The sequence below is a fragment of the Lagenorhynchus albirostris genome, chromosome 15, assembly GCF_949774975.1.
Source record: "Lagenorhynchus albirostris chromosome 15, mLagAlb1.1, whole genome shotgun sequence".
NCBI lineage: Eukaryota > Metazoa > Chordata > Mammalia > Artiodactyla > Delphinidae > Lagenorhynchus > Lagenorhynchus albirostris.
Window position 1 is genome coordinate 23797502 of NC_083109.1, and position 24940 is coordinate 23822441.

Genomic DNA, 24940 nt, shown 5'->3' on the forward strand with positions numbered 1-24940 from the left:
TGATGAGGCAAAAGGATGATAAAACCAGTTCCCACTGAGTAATGGTGTTTATACTATCCTAAGTTAAAGCAATGTGTTTTGTTTTTTTTTTTTGCGGTACTCGGGCCTCTCACTGTTGTGGCCTCTCCCATCGCAGAGCACAGGCTCCTGACGCGCAGGCTCAGGGGCCATGGCTCACGGGCCCAGCCGTACCGCGGCATGTGGGATCTTCACAGACCGGGGCATGAACCCATGTCCCCTGCATCGGCAGTCAGATTCTCAACCATTGCGCCACCAGGGAAGCCCTAAAGCAATGATTTTAACCGCTGGAATTTTTTTCTGAACTTGGGAGAACTGAGGTTTGCTAATTGTTATAGACCTAATGTATTAGTATCTATAAGAGGATGATAAGTACTTCCACAGATTTACTGATATATATTTATAAATGAAGTATTGGGAGAGGTGGAAAGGAAAAAGGACTTAGTAGAATCAGTAGAACCAGAACCTGGAGTCTAGGTTGAAGCAAATGAGCTCATGCTTTGGGTAGGAGAGAAGAGAGTCCCAGAGGAACTCCAAGGGGATTAGCTTGTGTGGAGAGGAGCAGTAATTCTCAAACCAGAGAGTATGAGTCAGGTTTTGGAACTGCTGAGTGGAGAATGCAAGGCAGAGTATGTAAGTATATTGATGGGTTGGAGTCCAGTTGGTAAAGATCAGGTGTTTAAGTTTGACTACAGAGACACTTGGAGGCACTGCAAGCTTTTGAGAAAGGGAATTCCAGGTTCAAAGCAATATTTTAAGAAAATGGTTCTTGCTGCTGTGACAGTTTGCTGGGGAAAGAGGAGTTTACTTAACATAATTCAGTAACAGTTGTTAATAGCGATAGTGAAGCCTTTGTGTGTGTGTTTTACTGTTATTGAAGTGCTTTTACAGGTGGTCCTTGGGACGCTCCTGTGAGGTAGCTTTTATTATTCCCACTTTTAAGTAAGGGAAGATGGAGGTCCAGAGTTTTGAGTTACTAGTTCAGGGTCACACAGCTATTTAATGGTAGGCTTGCGATTCAGATACCCTTTCTGCTACACCTCAGTTTCAATTAAGGATTTCGACAAAGAATTGTTGTTGTAGGATTGGAGAAGGAAAGAAAACAGCAGCTGATTAGTACTTTCTTCTAATAAGATGTGATTTAAAGTATTGGCATGAAACCAAGTAGAGTCAAATGTTACAGAGAAAATTTTTATTGACATTGGAAAAAATATGATGAAATTCTTCAGAAAATCTTCCAAAAGTTTGCATTGTTCCTACTTGTAATTTCCTCTTACCTTACCCCCACCCCCCACCCCCACTCCGCTTTGGGCCTGAATCTGCTGAAGTTTCATCTTAGCACGTATTTACATTTTTAGGAAAGGAACATCTGACATGGAATGATCTGGTAAATGTGTCAGCTGTTAGTAAACAAGAAGCCAGTAATTGTATCTCATTTGAAAACAATCCCAACAGGTCAAACCTCAGCTGAAATAAAATCCTATTTTTAAGCTTTACTTTTAATTTGAAACATAAGTTGCTGTGAGTAGCCTATTATAAACAGTTACACAACTTTAGAAAGCATCTCTAGGTTTAAAATTCTAATACCTTTCTCCCCCTTACCCCTGGCCCTTCCTGCCTAGTCATGAGGAAATGGAGATTCAGATTCAACTTAATATTTATTGAGTTGGACATACTGCAAAGGACATTTTTTTTCCTTAAAATCCTGAGAGGTAGGGATTTTTATTTATTTTATGGAAGAGGCAACGAAGGCTCATAGCTCACTGACAGGGGAGCCAAGAGTCAAATCAGTGCTTTCTGATTCCAAGTACAGGACTCTTCCCATAGTATTATGCTGTATTTTAATTGGTTCAAGACTAGGTCATAGAGTGGTAGAGCTAGAAGGGACTTTGGGGATATTTCCTCTACCCTTTCATCCCATAAATGAGCATGGATCCAGGAGCTGGGCTTTCTGGATTCAAATCTTAACCCCGCTATTTATTAACCATGTGACCTTGGGAAGTTACTTATCCATACTTCCATTTCTTTATCCATATACGTGGGATAATAGCAATATACCTAAGTCATTGGGTGGTGATTATGAGGTTTAAATGAGTTCATATATGTAAAGTACCTGAAAAATACCTGGCATATAGTAAGTGCTTATAAGTATTACTAATATTTGTTAAGAGGAAACTGAGTATCATAAAGGTGTAATTACTTCTAAAGATTATATTGAAGTAGCTGAGTTTAAACTAGGATCCGGATCTTTGACTCCTACTATTGTAGTTGATGGTTGGCAAAGTGTTTTCAGATAGTTGTATATCCAGTCCTCATTATGGCTCTATAAAGTCTACAGGCCAAGTGAAAGAAACCCTTCGATCTCCCAAAGTTGGCTTCTAGGATAGAGATTTCCAGTGCTGTGTACGTGGATGCCATTTATACAGTGGGTTGTATTTCAGCTTCATAAAGTAAAGCAGGCTTTTCATTTAGCAAGGTAGAGCTTCTCCTTTCTCCAGCCTAACCTTTCACTTTAGTCCAGAGACCTTTTTGAGGTCAATTAATGCCAGAGGGAAAAATTGGACCTCAGTCATAGCTCTAACAGCCACTTAATCTCCCTTTGTCTTGGAAATCAAATTGCCCAAGTGTGTTTTCCCACCCTAAAAATTTCAGCACATGGGGCTTCCCTGGTGGCGCAGTGGTTGAGAGTCCGCCTGCCGATGGTGGGGACACGGCTTCATGCCCCGGTCCGGGAAGATCCCACATGTCGCGGAGTGGCTGGACCCGTGAGCCATGGCCGCTGAGCCTGCGCGTCCGGAGCCTGTGCTCCGCAATGGGAGAGGCCACAACAGTGAGAGGCCCGCATACCGCAAAAAAATAAAAAATAAAAATAAAAATTTCAACCTTAGTTTCTTCATCCTTTTGGGGTTAATGGTAATCCTGGCACTGTTCACTGTAAAGGGATTTTATGAAGAGCTTATAAATCAGTGTTTATGAAAAGGAATTGCAAACTGATTTAAATGATAAGCTAACTGTAAAATGCCTGAAGTAGGTTTATTTTGTTACTTTCCTGAGAGGGAGCTCATGTCCTCCAGTTTGGGTCAGCTATCACCAGAATTCGTCTAGTCCGTGGTAGGCAGGGGTACATTTTATCCTTGGAGAGGTGAGCATGGGGAGGCTTGGTCCTAGTCCTGTTTTGGAAATTCTCCTTTCATGTGCCCTGTTCTGGCAGAATTTCTAGACTTAGGTACGCTCTTTGCCTTCTACACATGGAGTCTGATATAGATTCCTGACAAACTATTTTTTTCTTTCTCTAGAGGAACCGGATTAGCATCTCCCAGTGGGTTCCAGTATGCAGCCGATTGCTACTTGTGTCTCATACACAGGGAAAGTGGGGCAGGGCTCTGTCTGGTACTTCCCAGGTAAGATTTGTTATTCCTTTGCTTGTTATGAAAAAAACCTTAGTGTTTATGTGCAAATGTCATGTATTTATAGATTAACCAACCAAATTGTGTGATGGAAAAACCTCATGAGACCACTTCTGGGTCTCTGTGGTGCCAGCTCAGGACTGATTCCTACTGTATGGTGTCTAGGGCGTTGCTTCTAAATACCCCAGCAGTGGAACTTAGCCTAGGATACCACGCTACAGTCTGATGATTTTTACTGTTGGGAGTGTTTCCAGATATTCATCTCAGAGTTAACTTTTCTTCAGTTTTCTTTTTGTAGCCACTTTATGCCGCTTTTATTTGGGGTAAGAAATGTTTCTTCATTTTTTTCCTTTTTATGAACATAAAAATCCAAGGAACAATTATTTCAGGCCTTAGTTTACCACTGATCACATGATTCTTTATAAAGTAGTTTACTTTGGACCCTCCTTGAGAGTTTTTTCTCCTGATTTTTGTTAATTGTACAAATAATTTAGTAATAAAGGAAATAAAAATCACCCATGACTTCAAACCTGAAAACATCTGCTGGTTCTTTTCCAGTCCTTAAGTATGTATGTGTGTACTAATTTTTTCCCTCGGTACCTTAACAAATATCCACAGAATTTTATGTTCTGGTGCTTTTTCACTTATTAGAGCAGACATTATTCACGTTGTTAGATAGATTTCATAATTAATTTTTTAAATGGCTACATGTTATTTATTTAACCTTTGTTTATATTAAAATTATCTTCAGATTTTTGGTAGACTTTAATGTGGTTACCATTTTATTGTTATATAGTATTTCTTATTTTTAATTATTTATTAAAGATGAACTTCTAGGAGGGTGTACCCTAGGTCAAAGGGTATAAGCAGTTTTCCTCTCCAAAAAGTTGTTTTAATTTATACTGCCACCAGCAAGTTTATATAACTAGTTTTTCATCATTACCTCCCCTAAATTGGGTGTTTTAAAAAAATTTAAACTTATTGGGTAGAAAATGTTACCTTGTTTTGCTTTGCATTTCTTTATCAGGGTTAAACATTTTTCTGTTTATCAGTTATATTCTGGTTTGTAAAAATTACATATTTACATCATTTCTCTGTTTATCTACTGGGAATTTATTTTCATTACCAATTTATGTAAATTCCTTTTATAGCCATTCACTTTCTTTTTCATATTTAATGCAATGAAAAATTATTTTTGATGTATATAATTATATATTATATAATTTAAATAAATAAATAAAATATATTAAAATACTTAAAATATAGAGTAATTCCCTCCAGCTAGTGTATAAGCCTTGCCCTTCTGAGGACATGTCTTATTTTCACCTGTATTTCCTGGGCTTCTCACTAAGTCTGGCACAGAGAAGGCACTAAATGTATGTTGAATGAATGAAGAATATGCTTGCGCAAAAGAGGCATCTACTTTGGGTAGTCATGTAGCTGTTTCTTTTCAGAGTTGGGCTAGGTTCTATTTTTATTTTTATTTCTGTGCACTGGAAAATTTTAGTAGAATTTATCCTATAGTTCTAAATCATTTGTAAATAATGTGTGCAGAGATGGTGGAAGGAGGAACTCATTATATCAGTCTCTGAGTTGTGCCTCATTCTTTGAATCAATAAACATTTATTGGGTACCTAATATATACCAGATACTATATTAGGCTCTGGGATGGCATTATAGAGAAACATCCATGTAAATAACTTAAAATTGTTTATCTCATGCTGACAAGATTATAAATAAACTGGACATTTTGTCATATTGACGTTACCTCACTGGTACATCTTCCCATCTTTGAGTTCTCCTGGTTGGAAAACTCTGCTTCAGAATGACATCCTTAGGTACATATCTGACAGGGAGGCAGATTTGGCTTAGAATGAGGAAGAACTTTGTGTTAACTAGAATTGTGGTGTAATGGGATGTGTTGGCTGTATTTTAACAAAGTAAATTTACTTTTACTGGAAGTATTCAAGCAATGATTGGAAGGCTATGTTAGGGGCTTGACATAAAAGTATCCTCCATTGGATGAGTGGTAGTATCAGATGATCTCTAAGGTAATGTCCAATGCTGTAATCCTATTATCATTTTCAAAAGGCTAGGGACATTGGACTCTAATCTGTCTTTTCTAAGTAACCTCTTGAAGTTCTGTCATACTTTGATGAGTCTACTTAAAAAGTTTTTTTTAGGGCTTCCCTGGTGGCTCAGTGGTTGAGAGTCCGCCTGCCGATGCAGGGGACACGCCTTCGTGCCCCGGTCTAGGAAGATCCCACGTGCGGCGGAGCGGCTGGGCGCGTGAGCCATGGCCGCTGAGCCTGCGCATCCGGAGCCTGTGCTCTGCAATGGGAGAGGCCACAACAGTGAGAGGCCCGTGTACCGCAAAAAAAAAAAAAAAAGTTTTTTTTAATTTTTGAAATAATTTAAACTTACAGAAAAGTTATAAAAATGGTAGTGTTCCCTTATACCCTTCATCTAGCTTCCTCTAATGTTAGCATCTTATAGCAATTATTGAAACCAGGAAGTGAACATTGATGTGATACTATTAACTAATCTATACACCTTATTCCAATTTTACTTTTTTTCCCCATTAATGTCCTTTTTTTTGGTCTCTCAATTGGGGTTCCTCTAATATTTTCTTAAAATTAGATTGAGGCTATGCATTTTTGGCAAAAGTGATATTGTTTCCTTCTCAGTGGGTCACATCAGGGGATACATGATGCCAGTTATTACTGGTGATGTTAACTTTGATGACTTGGTTATTAAATTGGTGTCTGTCAGCTTCCTCTACTATAAAGTACTATTTTCCCCTTTGTAATTAGTAGGTGTCTTGTGAGAAGATACTTTGAGATTATGCAAATATCCTGTTTCTCATCACACTTTCTTTTTTTGAAGTTTTTAAAATAATTTTTATTGAAATATAGTTGATTTACAATGTTGTGGGGTTTTTTTGGGTTTTTTTGGCTGCATTGGGTCTTTGTGGTGCACGGGCTTCTCATTTTGGTGGCTTCTCTTGTTGTGGCTCGCAGGCTCTAGAGCCCAGGCTCAGTAGTTGCGGCTCACAGGCTTAGTTGCTCCGCAGCATGTGGGATCTTCCCGGACCAGGGGTCGAACCCGTGTCCCCTGCATTGGCAGGCGGATTCTTAACCACTGTGCCACTAGGGAAGCCCCAGGAAGTGGAGTTTTGATAAAAACTTTTATTTCAACTATTTTGTTCCTTTTTTTGCATAAATATAAAAATGTTCCAAAACTTCCAAGATCTTAGAAGATAGTGACTGAAAGGATCAATCAGTGATGTTCATTTTAAAGGATTAAGAAAAGGCCCCAAAACTACAAAAGATGAAGCAGCCTAAGCTGAATAATTTATTACAACAACTTGTAAATGTTTGTGTAAAATGTCTTATAAGGGTTTATTGTTGGGTCTGTGGGCACCCAGGGGTGAGGGGTGGGAGCAGGATTTCTTTCTTTTTTAAGGCTGTATAATATTCCATTCTATCTATCTATCTATCTATATCTATATCTGTATATCTATGCCACAGTTTCTTTATCCATTCTTCTGTCAGTGGGCATTTGGGTTACTGCCATATCTTGGCTATTGTGAATAATGCTGCAGTGAACATAAGTGTGCAAGCATCTCTCCAAGATCCTGCTTTGAATTTTTTTGGATATATACCCAGAAGTGGGATTGTGGTATCATGTGGTAATTCTATTTATGGTTCTTGACTGCGACAGTCATTACTATGGTGTTTGCTTGATGGTCATTTTTGAATTCCATCATTTCTTACTACATTTCTTGATTGGAATTCTACTGTAAGGAAGAGCTGTCACTTTCTCTCCATTTATTTATTTATTCGATTGTTTTGTTTGTATCAGTATGAGCTAATGGATATTTATTCTGTGAGTTATAATACATTATTCTCATTATTTTGTTGATCAAATTGTTCCATGTTTGGCTGTTGAGAACTCCTTCAAGTTCCTTTCTACGTGCCTTCATTTTTTGAACACTTCCTTGTTTCTTGGCACCACAAGATGTTTCAGGTTCATGTTGTATTTTCTTTGCTCTAGCCCTAGAGTTAACAGTTTCCCCCCGGGAGCCCTGGTTCCTTTTATTGGAGAATGATATTTGGAATATTCAGAAATTAAGATCTGGGTGCTAAGTGTACATGAGCCAGTGTTGTTGAACTCTACGCAGGTTTTTGAAATCAGTTAGATATAGGGCAAAGAAGATAGCTCTGAATACATGTTTTACCCCTTAATGAACTTTACTTCTTTGAGCCTTAGTGTTCTTATTTCTAAAATGGGAAAAAATAGTATCAACTTTTCGAGGTTGTTGTGAGATAACATAAGTAAAACAGCAAGCGTACAGGTGCTGGGCATATGGGAGATCTTCAGTAACTTGTAACTGCTATTTTTGTTGCTATTTATGTTCATGCTACTTGGGTAAATGTTCTCCTCACCTTGTAAATTGAAACTTAAAAAAAAATTTTTTTTTTAATCCTAAAACTACCTTAAGCAAGTTGCACCCTCTCCCTGTGTCTTAGTTTCCTCATCTGTGAAAGGAAAAGGTTGGACTTAGAAGATCTCTGAGATTCCTTCCAGAAGATCTCTGAGATTCCTTCCAGCTCAAGTGTTGTTATTCTAAGTTACTCCTTAGTTCTTCAGTTGCTTTTTCTCCAAGATAAACAGCTTCAATTTATTTTAACCTTTCCACTAGGACCTTTTATTCATCTCTTTGATCATTCCTGTGGTTCTTTTCTGGACCTTCTCCAGATTGTCCTTCTATTTGGAAAAAAAAAAAACTCCACCTAGTTTTTATTGAGTGCCTACTCCATGCCCAGAATGGTGTTGAGCAATGGGACAGAAAATAAAAGAAGTATAAGATAGACTGTCTCCTGGTGGAGCTTATAGCTTTGCTGAAAGGACCAGATACATATAGTGTTGAAGAATTGCTTGAGTCCTGCCCTCCTTTTTCCTTTCCTTTCCTTTCTCTTTTCCTTTCCCTTTTTCTTTCTTTCTTTTTTCTTTCCCTTTCTTCCTTCCTTCCTTCCTTCCTTCCTTTCTTTTCTTTCTCTTTCTTTCTTTCTTTCTTTCTTTCTTTTCTTTTCTTTTCTTCCTTCCTTCCTTCTTTCCTTCCTTCCTTCCTTCCTTCTCTCTCTCTCTCTTTCTGTCTCTTTCCCTCTCTCTCTCTCCCCCTCTCTCCCTCTCTCTATCAGGGAGGTCTTTTCATTTTTAGAACCTTTTAGGAAGCAAAAAATAAAAGCAAAATCTTAATATGTCTTTTTTCTTAAAAAAATTTATTTATTTATTTATTTTCGGCTGTGTTGGGTCTTCATTGTTGCGCACGGGCTTTTCTCTAGTTGTGGCGAGCGGGGGCTACTCTTTGTTGCGGCACGCAGGCTTCTCATTGCAGTGGCTTCTCGTTGCGGAGCAGGGACTCTAGGAGCACAGGCTTCAGTAGTTATGGCATGTGGGCTCAGTGGTTGTGGCTTGTGGACTCTAGAGTGCAGGCTCACTAGTTGTGGCACATGGGCTTAGTTGCTCCGTGGCATTCAGGATCTTTCCGGACCAGGGCTTGAACCCATGTCACCTGCATTGGCAGGCGGATTCTTAACCACTGCATCACCAGGGAAGCCCAAGGGAACCTTCTTGTACTGTTGGTGGGAATGTAAATTGATACAGCCACTATGGAGAACAGTATGGAGATTCCTTAAAAAACTAAAAATAGAACTACTGTATGACCCAGCAATCCCACTACTGGGCATATACCCAGAGAAAACCATAATTCAAAAAGACACATGTACCCCAATGTTCATTGCAGCACTATTTACAATAGCCAAGATATGGAAGCAACCTAAATGTCCATCAACAGAGGAATGCATAAAGAAGATGTGGTATATATATACAACGGCATATTAGCCATAAAAAGGAACAAATTTGGGTCATTTGTAGAGACGTGGGTGAACCTAGAGACTGTCATACAGAGTGAAGTAAGAAAGAGAAAAGCAAACATCATATATTAACGCATATATGTGGAATCTAGAAAAATGGTGTAGATGATCTTATTTGCAAAACAAATAGAGACACAGACGTAGAGAACAAACGTATGGACACCAAGGGGGAAGGGGGGTGGGGTGAATTGGGAGATTGGGACTGACATATATACACTATTGATACTATGTATAAAATAGATAACTAATGAGAACCTACTGTGTAGCTCAGGGAACTCTACTTAGTGCTCTGTGGTGACCTAAATGGGAAGGAAATCCCAAAATGAGGGGATATATGTACATGTATAGCTGATTCACTTTGCCATATAGTAGAAACTTGGTGTCCATACGTTTGTTCTCTACGTCTGTCTCTATTTCTGTTTTGCAGATAAGATCATCTATACCAGTTTTCTAGATTCCACATATATGCATTAATATATGATATTTGTTTTTCTCTTTATGACCTGCTTCACTCTATATGACATTTATTTATTGATGGATATTTAGATTGCTTCCAGTTGGGCTTTTATTGATAGTGCTTTTATGAACATTCTTGTACATGTTTTTTTGTGAATATATGTACACATTTCTGTTGGGATATACACTTAGGAATGAAATTGTTGAATCTTAAAGAATGTATACATTCAGCTTCATAGATACTGCCAAATAATTTTCCAAAGTGACCGTACTATTTTACACTACCATCGGCAGAGTATGAGAGTTCTAGTTGCTCTGTATCCTTTCTAGCACTTTGTGTGTGTGTGTGTGTGTGTGTGTGTGTGTGTGTGTGTGTTTGGTGGGTGGTCTTTAAACATTTTTAAATGTGATATTCGGTTCTCTTTCTTGTGTAGTGAGTTTTCTTTCTCTTCTCCACAGCATTATGAGCTCCATAGGATAGTAATTGTTTTATCTTAAAAACTGGCACAAGGGCTGGCATATTGTGGGTATTTAATAAAGGTTTGATAAATGAAACATGTATGCATGGCATGTGTGTGGATAAGAACAAGAAGGATATAATAAGAAATAACCATACAGGTGGTTGGGTTTGTTCATTCAACAAATGTTTGAGGGTTTCCTGTGTATAATACACTGTACTTGATTCTGGTACTACACCTAGTTCCTACCTTCATGGATATTTTTGGTGGTGGTGATAGAAAATAAGAGTGTGTAATAAATATATAATTGTACATTGTAATGAGTACTATGAGTAAAGTGAACAGGATACTGCTATGATAGAGAATAATGGGATGATAAGAAACTATTTTAGATAAAGTGGTCAGAAAAGGCCTCTTTGAAGAAGTGACATTTGAGTATTTTGGGGTATTTTTTCTCTTTCACAGAAAGTTACTTGATATCTTTTTGGTTTAAACAGAGGAAAAATTAATGTTTTTAAAGGTCAAGGGAATCTTTTCGGGGGGCAAGGGCAAGAATGGGTAATACAAAAAGTAAGGAGCTATAGGGGAAGAAAAAGATCATGACATACACCTTGCCCCAAAGCACAGCTTGTTGAAACTGCTGTTAGTTGTGTTCTTTGAGCCTGTTTAAGTGCTTCGTGTTCTAGTGGACCATTACACTGATATATGTGATGTAATGGGAGGTGTTCTGTGTTTAGTCTCTGTGTTACAAAGCCTGCTTGATACCTGTGAATTAAAGCATAAGTGTTCTTGGGACTGACCAGAAGAATCCTGACTAATCTTTTAATATCCTTGTTTGGAAAGAAAAGTAAATAGTAACTCTCCACATTTAGAAATTCTATTTTTTTCCTTCATTAGGATTAAAGAAAAAATCATTTTCATTTCATGTGTCCCATCTCTTGGAATAAGCCAGAATTGAACCCTCCTGCTGCTCCTTTCCCACCCCTTTATATTGTAAAGGAAATAAAACATTACTGAGAGTTTGGAAACTAGATTCTTAAACTCTTCCGTAATTCTACCAGCATAGCAAAATAACTCTTTCATTTCTGTGTGTTCCTTTTTAGACTTGCCCCTATGCATTCATGCGTTTACCTATAATTTTATACATATTATAAGTGTTTTCATGTTGCTAAAAATAATAATCTCTAATGTAAACTGTGGACTTTAGGTGATAATGTGTCAGTGTAGGTTCATCCATTGTAACAAATGTACCACTCTGTTAGGGGATGTTGATAGTGGAGGATGTTGTGGCTGTGTGGGAGGGGGTATATGGGAGCAGTCTGTACTTTCTGCTCATTTTTGGTGTGAACCTAAAACTGCTTTTAAAAATAAAGCCTATTAAAAATCTGATTATCTGATTTCCCATTGCGTGACTGTACCTTAATTTAATTAACCACCTCCTTTCTTATTGGACTTATTCCCCAGTTTTCACGCTTGTGAACAATGCTACAATGAGGATCTCTTGCATATTGTTTTTTTCCTTAGGAATTTATTTTCAAAACTATGTTTACTCGTCTTGATTATAATAATACCAACCTGGTAGGATTGTGGTGAGGATTACATAAGGTAATATATGTAAGGCAAATACATAGTGCCTGGCATATAATTTTAACTAATGTCTATTATATTGCCAAAGTGCTTTCAAATGCAGTGTGAACATTGGAGGAAGACAGTTCTGATCTGAACGACAATGATGTTGATAATGATGGTGATGATGAAGACTTTTACTGTTTATTGAGTACCTATTTTGTGAAAGGTACTTTACGTTCTTTTACTTATTCAGATATTCAGCAGATGTTTATTGAGCGTGTAGTAGGCAACATTAGGAATTGAGTTAAACAAGGCTAGAAAGATTCTGTATTTTTTACTTTGAAACAACTCTGATCACATTAACCCTCTAAGTGAATGCTCAGTGTTGCTTACCTCTGTTTTTTTTTTTTTTTTTTTTAAATCCCCCAGTGGCCCCAGATGAGCCAGGCCCTAGCATGTGGTGGATCAGTAGTAGACATTCAGCTAAGTAGGAAGTATCATACCACAAATAAGGTGAGACTTACAAGTTCTTTCTATGTCTATAGCGTGCTTTCACACAAGTGTTCTTACTTGAAATTCAGCAAAATTGTTAGCTGGATGAGGCAAGAAATTTTATCAAATGCAGAAGGTGAGGCTCAGGGAAGTAAAGTGACTTGCCCGAGGTCACAAGGATGGGAAGAGACAGACCAACTGAATATTGGAACCTGAGGTGTCTGATCCCGTGTCCTATATTTCTTCCATTGTACTCTCTTGCTTAGAAAACACTTTAGAGAAAAAGTGTCGTAGATTTTTTTATATGTTAAAAATAAAGTAATATTTAACTGATGGAGAATTTCTTATTGGATGTATAGCCTGCCTTCATTTAGAGAGGATTAGCATTAGAATAGGTTTTCCTTTGAATTTATTTGCAAACTACAAAACTATATCTCCTATAGTCATTAATAAAAAATAAAAGAGCTTAAAAACATTTATTCAGTGCATGCTTTGATTGATTATGACTTTGAATGACTTTTGACTGCTTTCAGACAGTATTTTTCTTTCCTTTTCCCATAATGTCAATAAACATAGAACATGTTTCTCAGAATTGTTCTTTGGGAGGTGGGGGTCAAGATTTCTTTTTTAAAGTACTCTTTTCCATAGAACTTTTATTCTGATACCCCAAATCTATCATTTCCTAGACATGGGTTCATAGACATATGGTCAGTGAGGTGGGTATGTCTGCTCTGGAATTTAGAGGACACCTGTTAGGGTTCCAGATGTGTTTGTACTGAGTGATAAGGTACCCAGAAAAATGAGAATGAAAAATTCTAGGTTAAAAAAAAAAAAAATCTAAGCAATAAAAAATGCCCTTAGACCCTAGTGAGAAATAAAAGCATTCTTTTAAAAAAACTTTTTTGCAACTAATTTTGGTTTCCTTCTTTTTGAATAAATAGCTTTCTTCTACCAAGGATTCCCCACAGCCTGTTGAGGAGAAGGTTGGTGCCTTCACAAAGATAATAGAAGCCATGGGATTCACAGGACCTTTGAAATACAGTAAATGGGTAAAGTCTTTTAAGTTGTTTTCATTTTTCTTCTTGAGCTTTGTGCTTTCTGCTCTTCACAGAAGAATTTTTTAAAGCTTCTGCTTTGCTTTTTGTGAAATGCTTATATTATTTTGAGAGCTTCAAAATATGTTGTTGTCCCCTTGCCCCCCGTTCCAGGTCAGATCTATACAGCATGTGGGACTGAAATAGTCCCTCTACTCCCTTAACCTGATTCCTTAGAAGTATCTCAGTAGCAGGCAATCCAATAACACTGGTCTTTCCAGGTCTTTGCTACATGTTATGCCATATAGATGAGTTCTCAGAAGTTAGATGGGCCAAATGTTTTGATGGGCACTGCTTTTAAGGAAACACTCTCTGTGATTCATAAGTGATTTTCCCTAGGTCATTGTAATGACTTCCTTTAAAATTTTACTAATAAGCATTTTTAAAATTAATCAGTTCTATGATTTATTGTAATTCATATTATGAGGGCTGTTTGCTAACTGTGTCATTCCTAATCAGGTCTTGGCCTAGCATGTTATCTGTTTTATGGTACTTGCTATAAATGAATGAATGTCCTCTCTGCATCAGGTGCTACTGCCCCTGGACTTTTATAGCAATGCCTCTAACCAATTAAAATAATAAAACACAAGTCATTGGGTTTTTCTCAGCCCAGTTATCTCCTAGTACTACTGTTTCTCTCTACAGTTATGGCAAAAGTACCTTTTAATACTTTTCAAGGTTGCTAGAATGTTGGATAAGCCTAATCAGTCATAAGTTATATATTAAAGCAAACCAACACAAAGCAGTAGGGAAGACTTTTCTAGAAGACATTATAACTTTGCCCAAAATGACTAAATTATTCCAGTTACACCATTTTAACAAGTTGGAGTAAAATTAGAATTTCAATTTTATTGTGAACTTTACTTTTAGTTTCTTCTTATAATATCTGGCTCTCTTCCTAACAATTCTCACTGTAGCAAATATAGGCTTCTCTCTGTAATCTCCGTTTTACATAAATTGAACAGTGATTCCACAAGCATTTTGTTTGTAAGGGGCTTTGAAAAGTATAGAAGATAGCACACACATAACTAGGTTATAATGATGTCCTTGAGACCCTAAGGTTATGAAGTGTCTTCTTAATCATTAATGAAATATTAGTTATGCTCATTAAAGTTATCTTTTTTTACATCATAATTCTTGACAAATGATAATCACTGGTATATTTGGTAATATTATTAACCAGGATCTTTTCCTTTATTAAAAAAATATTTGCGATAATACATTTGGATTGAAAAACTTAAAATGTGTGTTTTGTTTGAAAGTAAGAAATTAAAAGGGAAATGAGAGCAGAAAGAAAGAAAGAAAAGAGAAAAAATTTACTGTTTTATTCATTTCTTGATGGTTGAGTTCCACTTGGTTGCTTCCATATGCTTTGTCTCGTCCGTATTTTTATGATTCCAGGGGCAAAGGTGGCTACCATTTGGAGGATTACTAACTCATCAGGAAAATTTCTTCACTGTTTAAGTTAGTCTCTGATTTTTCTTGGTTCCCTTGTGACCTCAACTAAGTCCCTAATATTTGCATTTAAAAACTCTTTTGTGATGTGGCAGTGTCTACTTCCTGTAACCTTCATTTTTTTAATTTGTAACATCAAAACATCAAAGTATGACACTCTAGTATATTTTGGGTAGGAAGATGTAGGTATAATTTTCCATATTGAAAGATTGAGAGCCCTTTTCAGCAAATGTTGACTCAGAAATCTGTGGCAGACATGTGTATTGGGTTGCACTGGCAAGAATCTTTGAATTTTGTGTTTTCTCATGTCTTTCATTAAGGAGTAAAATGTCTGCTTGTCTCTGCATCAGCAGTATCAGCCAGCTTTCCTCCATCTTTTTATGTAATGTTTTCATGTGTAGTTCCATTTTTCTTCTAGATCCATATTTAGGAATTTAAATGTGGCTTTCCCTTACCTATTTGATTATCCTGAAATAACCATTCTTTTTCATTATCTTTATGGAGCAATATCAGATAAGATAAGGATAACATTTAACAGATTGAGCCACATTTCATTGAATAGGCGGTTTTCAGATTAGCATTAAGCCAAAAAGTTATTCCTGTTCTGAAGGACACTGACAAACTGGAATGCATTCAGAAGTGGGCAGTGAGCCTTGTGAAGGCTTCAGAAACTGTTGAATGCAGAGTGGTTGAAGGAAATAGGGATACTTTGCCTGGAAAAGAGAAGACATAATGGTTCTTCTCAGGTGTTTGAGGGGCAAATGTAAAAAAAATGGAGACTTAATCTGAGGTATTCCAGTGTGCAGATAATGTTTACTGAATGTTACATGAAGCAGATTTATGTTCAATATAACAAAACTTTAGCAAGAGTTGTCCTCCAGTGGGATAGGTAGCCTCACAAGGTCATTGGACTTGTTTGAACAGGGGCCCAGATAGTTGACCATGAATCAAGAATGCTGTAGAAGGAATTCCAGTACAGAATAGAAAGTTCAAATGACTTCAAAGCCCCTTCCAACTCTCACACAGTTGTTTTAGTGTAAGCCTTTTACTAGATTCGTTTTTTTATCTTGTAGGATGGTACAAAATGCATCAGTTAGTGGGAGAGCTGATTTTCATTTTCTAAACCTGTCTTAGGTGCTTGTGTTTTAGTCAAGTAGACTGATGAAGTCTTCCAAAGTTAGAATGAAGTCATCTGAGGACCAGAACAATTTGTATTGACTGGATGGAAATTTAGTCCACCTACTTCTTTAACTTATATTAATGCATGAATCTTGAAGAGGTTCTTTCCCTGAGTTGTTATTTCCAGTCCCTGTGTGATGGTCTTAAGGGACTTGCTTTAGAGATTTGTCCAGGAAAATGGCTCACCCAAGTATAAAGGTTTGGCCTCGCTGCAGGAAAAGTGAGGAACTGTAAAATGCTCCTGATTGCTGCAGTATGAGCACTGTATACATACACTGGCCAATCTGGTGAGGTCTTCATTATTTGTAATGAATGCTTGCTTCATGAACATGTTGTGGGGAAAAACCTCTTTCTCATGGAACGATTTGGGCCTTGGAGGCAAGTGTGCTTTTCCTTAGGCAGAGTGATTAATTATGAACCAGAATCAGAAGGAAACTGCCGAGTTAAAAAAAAAATCAAAACACAGGCCATTAGGAATTTTACTTAAAATTATAAATGTATTGATAGTTGAACTAGGCCTTAAGTTCCATGAAAAGAGTTTTTAACTGCTTTGTTTACTGCTGTATTCCTAGTGTCCAAATCGGTTTTAGGCACTGAGTTCGGTGCTCAATAAATTATTTGTTGACTGGAACAAAAGCTTATAGATGTCCTAAACTCTCTGTTTCAAGGATAGGAATAGGCCTGTCAAGGCCAAAGCATTAGGATAACGATATCATTAGGATATCATTAGTTTGGTGATGGTACAAACAAGTGCTTCCCAAAATGTGTTCTATGTCACATACTTCCCAGAACCTCAGGTGTTAAAAAGTTAAACATGCTTCTTTTTTAGACTGCTGATATGGTGAATTACACTTATTGATTTGTGAATGTTGAATCAACTTGGCATTCCTGGGATAAATCCCAGTTGATCATGATATGATCTCCTTTTAAAATATTGATGTTAGTATTTTGTTAAGGAGTTTTGGATCTATGCTTATGAAGGCTATGGTTTTGTAGTTTTGTTTTCTTCTGATGACTGGTTTTGACACCAGGGTAATGTTGGCTCATAGAATGAGCTGGGAAGTGTTCTTTCCTCTTTTTTTCTGGAAGAGTTTGTGTAGATTTGGTATCATTTCTTTAGATATTCAATAGAATTCTCTAGTGATGCCATCAAGCCTGGAGTTTTCTTTGGGGAAAGGTTTTTAGCCACAAATCCAATTTTTAAAATAGAGATAGGACTATTCATGTTATTTATTTATTCTAGTGAGCTTTGGTAGTTTGTATCTTTCAATGAATTTGTCCATTTCATCTGAGTAGTCACATTTATTGGCCTAAAGTTGTTCAAAATATTCCCTTATTATCCTATTAATATCTTTAGGATATGTAGTGATGTTCCTCTCCTCTCTGATTCCTGATGTTGGTAATTTGTATCTTCTCTGTTTTTCCTTTTTTTCCCCCCTAGATCAGTTCTACTAAATTTTTGTCAATTTTATTGATATTTTCAGAGAACCAGCTCTGGCCTCTTTTGATTTTCTGTGTTATTTTTCTGTCTTCAATTTCACTGATTTCTGCTCTTATCTTTATATATCATTCTTTCTGCTTGCTTTTAGGTTTAATTTGCTCTTTCTTTTTTAGTGTCTCACTATTTGTTTAAATGTGGACTTCCATTGCTGATTTACTGCTCATATAAGTATATCTGATTTCCATTTGTTGTATGTTCTGTTCTGTTTTCCCCCATATGAACTTTAGACTAAAATCATTGAAAACTTAACATTAGCAAATGAAAAAATCTTAATTGCAATCAAAGACATAATACTTTAATTTATTATAGGTATTTCTGCCCATCAGAAACTGAAATATGAATATTATATAGTATTGGATATAGTATATCCTTGGTGACTTTGAACCTTAATAACCAAACAGCTCTGCTAAAATTCTAGGTTGGTTTTTCTTCAGTTGCTATGCCATTCTCTTTGCATATACATATTTTTTAGTCTGTGTATATTTGAGTAATTTTCTCTGTCATTTTAAGGAAAAATAAGCTTCTACGAGCCTTTTGTTGATGGACTAGTTTAATTGTATCCTGAAGGAAATATTTTGAAAGCCCTTAGAAATTCTTCTTCTTTTAGCACTGAGTTGGTCTTCAGGCCTACAGTCAACCCTTACAAGAATTTATTTTTCATTTTTAGGTTTTTGTGAAGGTATAATGTACATACAGTAAAATATACAAATCTTAAGTATACAGCTCAGTGAATAAATTAAAACCACCACCCAGATCAAGATTCTAAGAGAATTCTTAGTGCTTTGGGGAATAGTAAAAGGTTGATCCTTTTACTATATTTTACATTCATTAGAAACTCTTATTTATAAACATAGTATTCTGTTAATCAGCAAACTATAAAACTAGGGAAAACATAAAAAAAAGTGACCCCCTCCCTTCAGGGAAAAAAAAGACAGAATAGTTAATAGGGCTTCTGAGGAAAGATCAAAGGATGGAGGGTTTTGTTTGTTTGATTTTGGTAAGGAGAATGGGTAATTTTTTCAATATAAAGGGTTTCAGATTATAAAGAATTAATGTGGATGGTTCTGAATGGTGGTTTAGAGGCTGAAACATGGTGAAATGGGTTTGAATTAAAGGAGAGAGTTCGTCTAAATATTGGAAAAACCTTTTTGACATTTTGATGCCAAAATCGTAAAATTGTGTGAAGTCTGTGAATGGCTAGAGACAGGTTTGGACCCATCCTTCTAGTTGAAAACATATAAGATTCTGTGACCTACATCTAATGGCACTAGAACATTCACTTGGTCATGTCTTGAGTTTGGTTTTATTTTCTTTGTCTAGAAGATTAAGATTGCGGCCCTGCGCATGTATACTAGCTGTGTGGAGAAAACTGACTTCGAGGAATTCTTTCGAAGTAAGTTACTATTTTTGATAGTTGTGAAAAGGAAAATAAATCTACTTTTCATTTTTATGATTGTGTCTTGGTAGGATCGGGTTTCTTTTTAAGTTACTAGTAAAACAGTTTTTCCTGAACAAAATGTATAATAAAAGCTGCTTATTTTTCTCTTTTAATAGAATAAACAAAGGCCAAAAGAGCCCTATAAATAAGACATTTTAACAAGTTTGAAAAAAGACCTAAAAATTTGTCCAGTACTTTGACATCATCATTCCCCCTTGTCCACACATGCATCTTTTTACATAAGAGTGTACTCAGAGTAAACACATCCTGTTTTACGTTCTGGATGTTTTACTCAGTATTTTTGACATGAACTTCTGCCCAATCATTCCTCTTTTATTTCTAGTTTATAATTGTTTTAGTTAACCCTGGAATATGCCTCATGATTTTTCTTCTTTCTGTAGAAGGACTGTTGAGTCAAAAGGCACATATAATTTTATTTTTATCCCATTGATAAATTGCTTTCCAGAAGTGTTTTACTGGTTTATATCATCATCACTAGCAGTTGATTATATCAATACAGTATTCATTTTGTTAATGTAAACTGTTGTAGTTATAAACATGTCATTTAAACCAGATACTTATAAAGTCATTGGGAAAGTTTAAGCTGTTTCCAGTTCCACATATTTTGGAAGGAAATGTGTTCTGTGCACATCTGTGGTAACAGTCATTATCCTCAAAGCAACAAACACTTAACTAAATATACTTGATATTTTTCATGGACAGCCAATAATTATATATAATTATGTTAACAACAATGAAGAAAGAGATGAAGTTTTGATTATTTAATAACTATTTTGTTTTTTTAAATTAAATGCAAGTTTTGTCATTTTTACTATTTCAGCAGATTGGTACAATATTTCATTGGAAACTTAAAATACTGTGCTGAGTTGTAATCCTAATTTAGTATCCACCTTCCATTTCTTATTTACTCATAGTCAGGAAAGAAAACTTTCCTCCTTTTTTAATGTCTAACGATTTCTTACTTTAGGAGAAATTAGTGTGAAAGGAGAAAATAATCTTTCTCTACCTGATGAAGAGACTATTAATATTAGAAGCTGGATTTTTCTCAAGTGGTTTCTTGAATCCATGTACACAAGTATTTTTCATCAAATCTTTTTAAAACCTCATCCTACACATCTATTTAATATTAAATAACTCATAAACTTTTTATAATTATTTTGAAAGGATGTTTACTAGCTATCTTTGTTTAGCTAATCCTCATTATTGAAGATTCTTGAATAATGAGACTATTATTACATATTTAAATTAATATATCATGCTTCAATTTATAATCTGTTGTAAACTACTTATAAAAATAAAAGTTTATTAAAATTATTAACTATTATATTTTAATAATTCACACTTACATGGTATGCTTTTACTTTTGTCTCATTTAGGAATTACAAAACATGTGAGACCGGAAAGGGCTTGTATTTCTTATTTTCATTTTTCTTTTGTTTTCATAAACAATTGAAACTTATAAAAAGGCTAAGTGATTTGCCCAAGGTTGCTTAGTCAAGCCTTGATCCTGTGTCATCTGGCTTAAAATCCAGGAATTTTTCTACTATAACATATTGCCTGTGAATGAAAATAACTGCAAAATAGAAATTGTAATCCATTTTAATATTTTTGTGTTTTCTAATTTTTTGTATTTTACAGTTTTTTTTTTTACTTTTTAAAATTTTTATTTATTATTATTTTTGGCTGCGTTGGGTCTTCGTTGCTGCACACGGGCTTTTTCTAGCTGCGGCGAGTGGGGGCTACTCTTCGTTGCGGCACGCAGGCTTCTCATTGTGGTGGCTTCTCTTGTTGTGGAGCACGGGCTCTAGGCGCGCGGGCTTCAGTAGTTGTGGCACGCAGGGTCAGTAGTTGTGGCACGCGAGCTCTAGAGCGCAGGCTCAGTAGTTATGGTGCACGGGCTTAGTTGCTCCGTGGCATGTGGGATCTTCCTGGACCAGGGCTCGAACCTGTGTCCCCTGCATTGGCAGGCAGATTCTTAACCACTGCGCCACCAAGGAAGCCCTATTTTATAGTTTCTAAATGAGACCTACCTCTGTGAGATGTTCTGTTAGTATTGTGAGCTGATGTTTATGTATATTAGAGTGTGTACATCTCAGTGAGCTTTGTCCTAGTCTTGCCCTTTGAAGTAGTTATCTGATGTCACATTTTTCAGTGACACCACTCTTACTTCAGGTTTTCTAAGACTCACTTTGAGAATTACCTTTTAGACCTATATCATGTTCCTTTGTATTATGCTCCATTGTGGTCCATCTTTGTCATTTGTGGTTAGATTAAATTTCAGAATCAAACCAAAGTGGTTCCAAACTGTGGCCAGTGAATAAAAAGGAGCAAGTGTGAAAAGTACTATTTATAGGCAGATAAAGAATATCTATAAAATAATGAGACTGACTTCCTTGCACCTTGGATTCTAAAGAGTAGGCCAGACAGGTTTGAGGTAAAAGAAGAGAATGTGTATAGATATATTGCTTTCTAAGATTACATCTTTAAAGTGGCTATTACTCCCTTGGATTTTTGGTCTTTTAGGGCTTGACTTTTAGAGTCCTGAGAATTCAGTAGCTTTTTAAAAGGATAGAGAGTCCCAGGTAGCTGGTCAGTGTCATTCTCACTCTTCCAACAAAAGTGAGACCAGTTATATTTCATGAAGATTGAGTTTCTTTACTCAGTAAACAATATGCCTATCAGCCTCTTGGACAGGCCCTCACAAAATGCCAAAGTTATAGATACTCTGTCATCTCAGAGCCAAAGTGTTCAGACGTCTTGATCCAGAGACCTAGATATTGGGGATTCTGACTGGTGAGATAGCTTAAGAGCCAACTCTTGTTTCCAGGATGTTCTGATGATGTCATTGTGGCATAAATGAGTGTACCCTCTGTGAGCACACAGTGCTTGCTAACTGGTCTTTTGGAGATCATTTCTGTTATAAAGAGCACTTAGGGGCAGAGGCGTCCAGCCAATCAGTAAAGCTTGTGTTTAATACCACACTGTTGTCTGCAGACTGCTTTGTTTTTAGCCCTTAAGAGTTCATACTTTGGAGAGGAACTCCTTAGTGAATAAATTTTGAGTTAATAAAATTGAGGTTCTACCTTTCTTTCTGCTACTAATACTCAGCTATCAAATATATCAATTTTGTGTAAGTATATGATAAATATATTTTTTAAAACTTGAAGAAAAAAAAGATTGAGGTTCATCATTTTATTGATGCAGTCTTAAATAGTGAGTTTTTTCAAACATAATTTAAACCCTAGTGTTTAAACAATTCACTAAAAATCAATAGTGAATATTTATTGAGTACCTATTAAATACTAACTACTTTGTTAAATGTTCTACAGGCCTTATCTCATTTAATCCTCACAAGAATCCTGTAAGGTAGGTTCTTTTGTTTTCCCATTTTTACAGAGAAGAAAAGTGAGGCACTGAGAGGTAAAGTAACTTTACCCAGAGTCATATACCAAGTAAGAGGTAGAGTTAAGGTTTTTTGTTTGTTTGTTTGTTTTTGCGGTACGCAGGCCTCTCACTGTTGTGGCCTCTCCTGTTGCGGAGCACAGGCTCCGGATGCGCAGGCCCAGCGGCCATGGCTCACGGGCCCAGCCGCTCCGCGGCATGTGGGATTTTCCCAGACCGGGGCACGAACCCGTGTCCCCTGCATCAGCAGGCGGATTCCCAACCACTGCGCCACCAGGGAAGCCCTAGAGTTAAGGTTTTGAATCAGGATATCTGACCCTGGTGTCTGCGTTAAACAAACAACTATGTTAATACTGCTGCCCCATAATAGTAATGAATTATTTAATTTTATCCAACTTGATGTTGAGGAGGAAAGTACCTAGCCTCAGAAAATAGTGCACTGAGTGTGTACTGGAGCAAGAGTGTGATCATGGCAAGACCCTATAGCAGGTTTTAACTTTGAAGTGTTTAAAGACATTTCATGAAGCTAAAGAGTTTGCTGTGTTGTTGAGCTGCTCACAGTCAAACTTTCAGCGGTCTTGTTTTTTAGGGCTTTACCCCGTGGGTTTCTGTTCTGACCCCAGTGGGTACAGGGAGTCAATCATATGCCAGCTCTTTTCCCATCCTCAGCCCTGAGCTGACCCCCAGAGGGAAAATTGTGACCCAAGTCCAGTTGCTGGCCTGTCTGTCTGTCTATGCTTTCCAGCCGAAGAACTGATTCCCTCTTTGAGAAAATTGGAAAGGCTTCTGGAGGCTGCTGGGAAGCTTTGATGTAGAGGTAGCAACTGAACAGATTGTCCTTTAGAAGCAGCCAAATTTCATTTTCCAGATTGAAAGACAGACTTCCAAGAAAACTTTTCTTTTTAATGTTTTGTTCTAGCATCCAAAAAAGACCCAACTTTAGATCCGGGCTTGAGAGTTTCTCATGGCTATTCTTGTTCTAGGTGGAGGGTGGTTGGCCCACTCTCAGATGGCATGTGTCTTAATAGCTGAATGGCTAGCCAGGCTAGCCTTCACCTCCCTCCTGCTGGGCTCCAAGAGGAAGTCCACTTGACAGCTGCTGGGCACCTCCCAGTAAGCTCACCAGCGTATTTTGGTGTCAGTTTGTGACAGACCTGGACTGAAATCCCAGCCCAGCCACTAGCTTGTTAATATTGTGGCTGCCTGCAAGTTACTTAGACTTTTCGAGCCCTGTTTCTTTATCTCTAGAATGAGGCTTATAATGCCTTCCTTCAGGGTTAAAGTGAGGATTAAGTGAGATAATATATTGACATGACTAACGGTGGACCTGACAGGAAGTATGGACCCTTAGTGAATGTTAGTTTCTGATACTAGTATTAGAGAGGCAGTTAGCGATTAAGCCAACAGTGTATGGAATCAAGTAGATCTGAATTTGATCCCAGATGTCTCATTTCATAGCTGTGTGACCTTGGGCAATTGTCATGATCTCTCTAAGTCAGTTTTCTCACCTGTCAAATGCGGATAATATCAATACCCACCTCTTAGGAATGTTAGGAGGAGTCATTGAACTAATGCTTGTAAGGTACCTATTATTTCTGACACATAGTAAGCACACAATGAATTACAGCTCTTTATTATTATTGGCGTTGTTAGTGTACCTCACAGGGGTCCTGCTCTGTGTTTTCTATCTTAGTGGCCCCTATTTGTTATCATTTAGTACATTGTATACTTCGTTTGCTGAAAGGCAGAAGATACTACTTCCTTCTTGAGTCATTACTCCAAAGGACAGATTCTACTCTAAGGGCCCAAGTTTCCCACTGATTCTCTTATTTATTGATATAAATTGATTTGCTTTTATTTATTTTTGGCTGCGTTGGGTTTTCATTGCTGCACGCGGGCTTTTTCTAGTTGTGGCGAGCGGGGGCTACTCTTCATTGTGGTGCGCGGGCTTCTCATTGTGGTGGCTTCTCTTGTTGTGGAGCACGGGCTCTAGGCTCGCAGGCTTCAGTAGTTGCGGCACGCAGGCTCAGTAGTTGTGGCTCGCGGGCTCTAGAGTGCAGGCTCAGTAGTTGTGGTGCACGGGCTTAGTTGCTCCGTGGCATGTGGGATCTTCCCAGACCAGGGCTCGAACCCATGTCCCCTGCATTGGCAGGCGGGTTCCTAACCACTGCACCACCAGGGAAGCCCTCTCTTTTTTCTTTATCCTCTTGCTCCAGCTTTTCTCCCTGCCGTGTAATAAGGAGGGCATATTCTGTGGGGGACCCCTCATCCAGCCAGAGGCATTTCTTAGAGATCTGAGAATTGAGACGCTTGGATGTCTAAGCCCTGAGCTGATTTTTGGTTTCTTAAACCAAGGAGAAACCCTACCAGGTTTGTCATTCCTGGGGGTGATGAACAACCTTTCATTAGATATTATCTGCTTTCTTATTCAACTGTAGCTCCCTAGAGTCCTGCTTCTTTCTTCTGATCATTTATTTTGGTTGAATCATTTAGCATACCCACTGGGTCACC

General features: G+C 37.2%; 1 protein-coding gene across 2 annotated transcripts in view; it reads left to right on the forward strand.

Moving 5' to 3' along the window:
• LOC132505142 (ubiquinol-cytochrome-c reductase complex assembly factor 1) overlaps window positions 1-24940 on the forward strand; it is a 90986-nt gene that overhangs the window by 8209 nt on the left and 57837 nt on the right. The window contains exons 2-5 of one of the 2 annotated variants that reach the window (XM_060123049.1): window positions 3315-3419; window positions 12277-12360; window positions 13281-13388; window positions 18889-18961. In XM_060123049.1, the coding sequence (XP_059979032.1) occupies window positions 3315-3419; window positions 12277-12360; window positions 13281-13388; window positions 18889-18961 (370 nt within the window). The remainder of the gene's footprint in view (window positions 1-3314; window positions 3420-12276; window positions 12361-13280; window positions 13389-18888; window positions 18962-24940) is intronic. The other variant, XM_060123050.1, reaches the window with a different exon arrangement.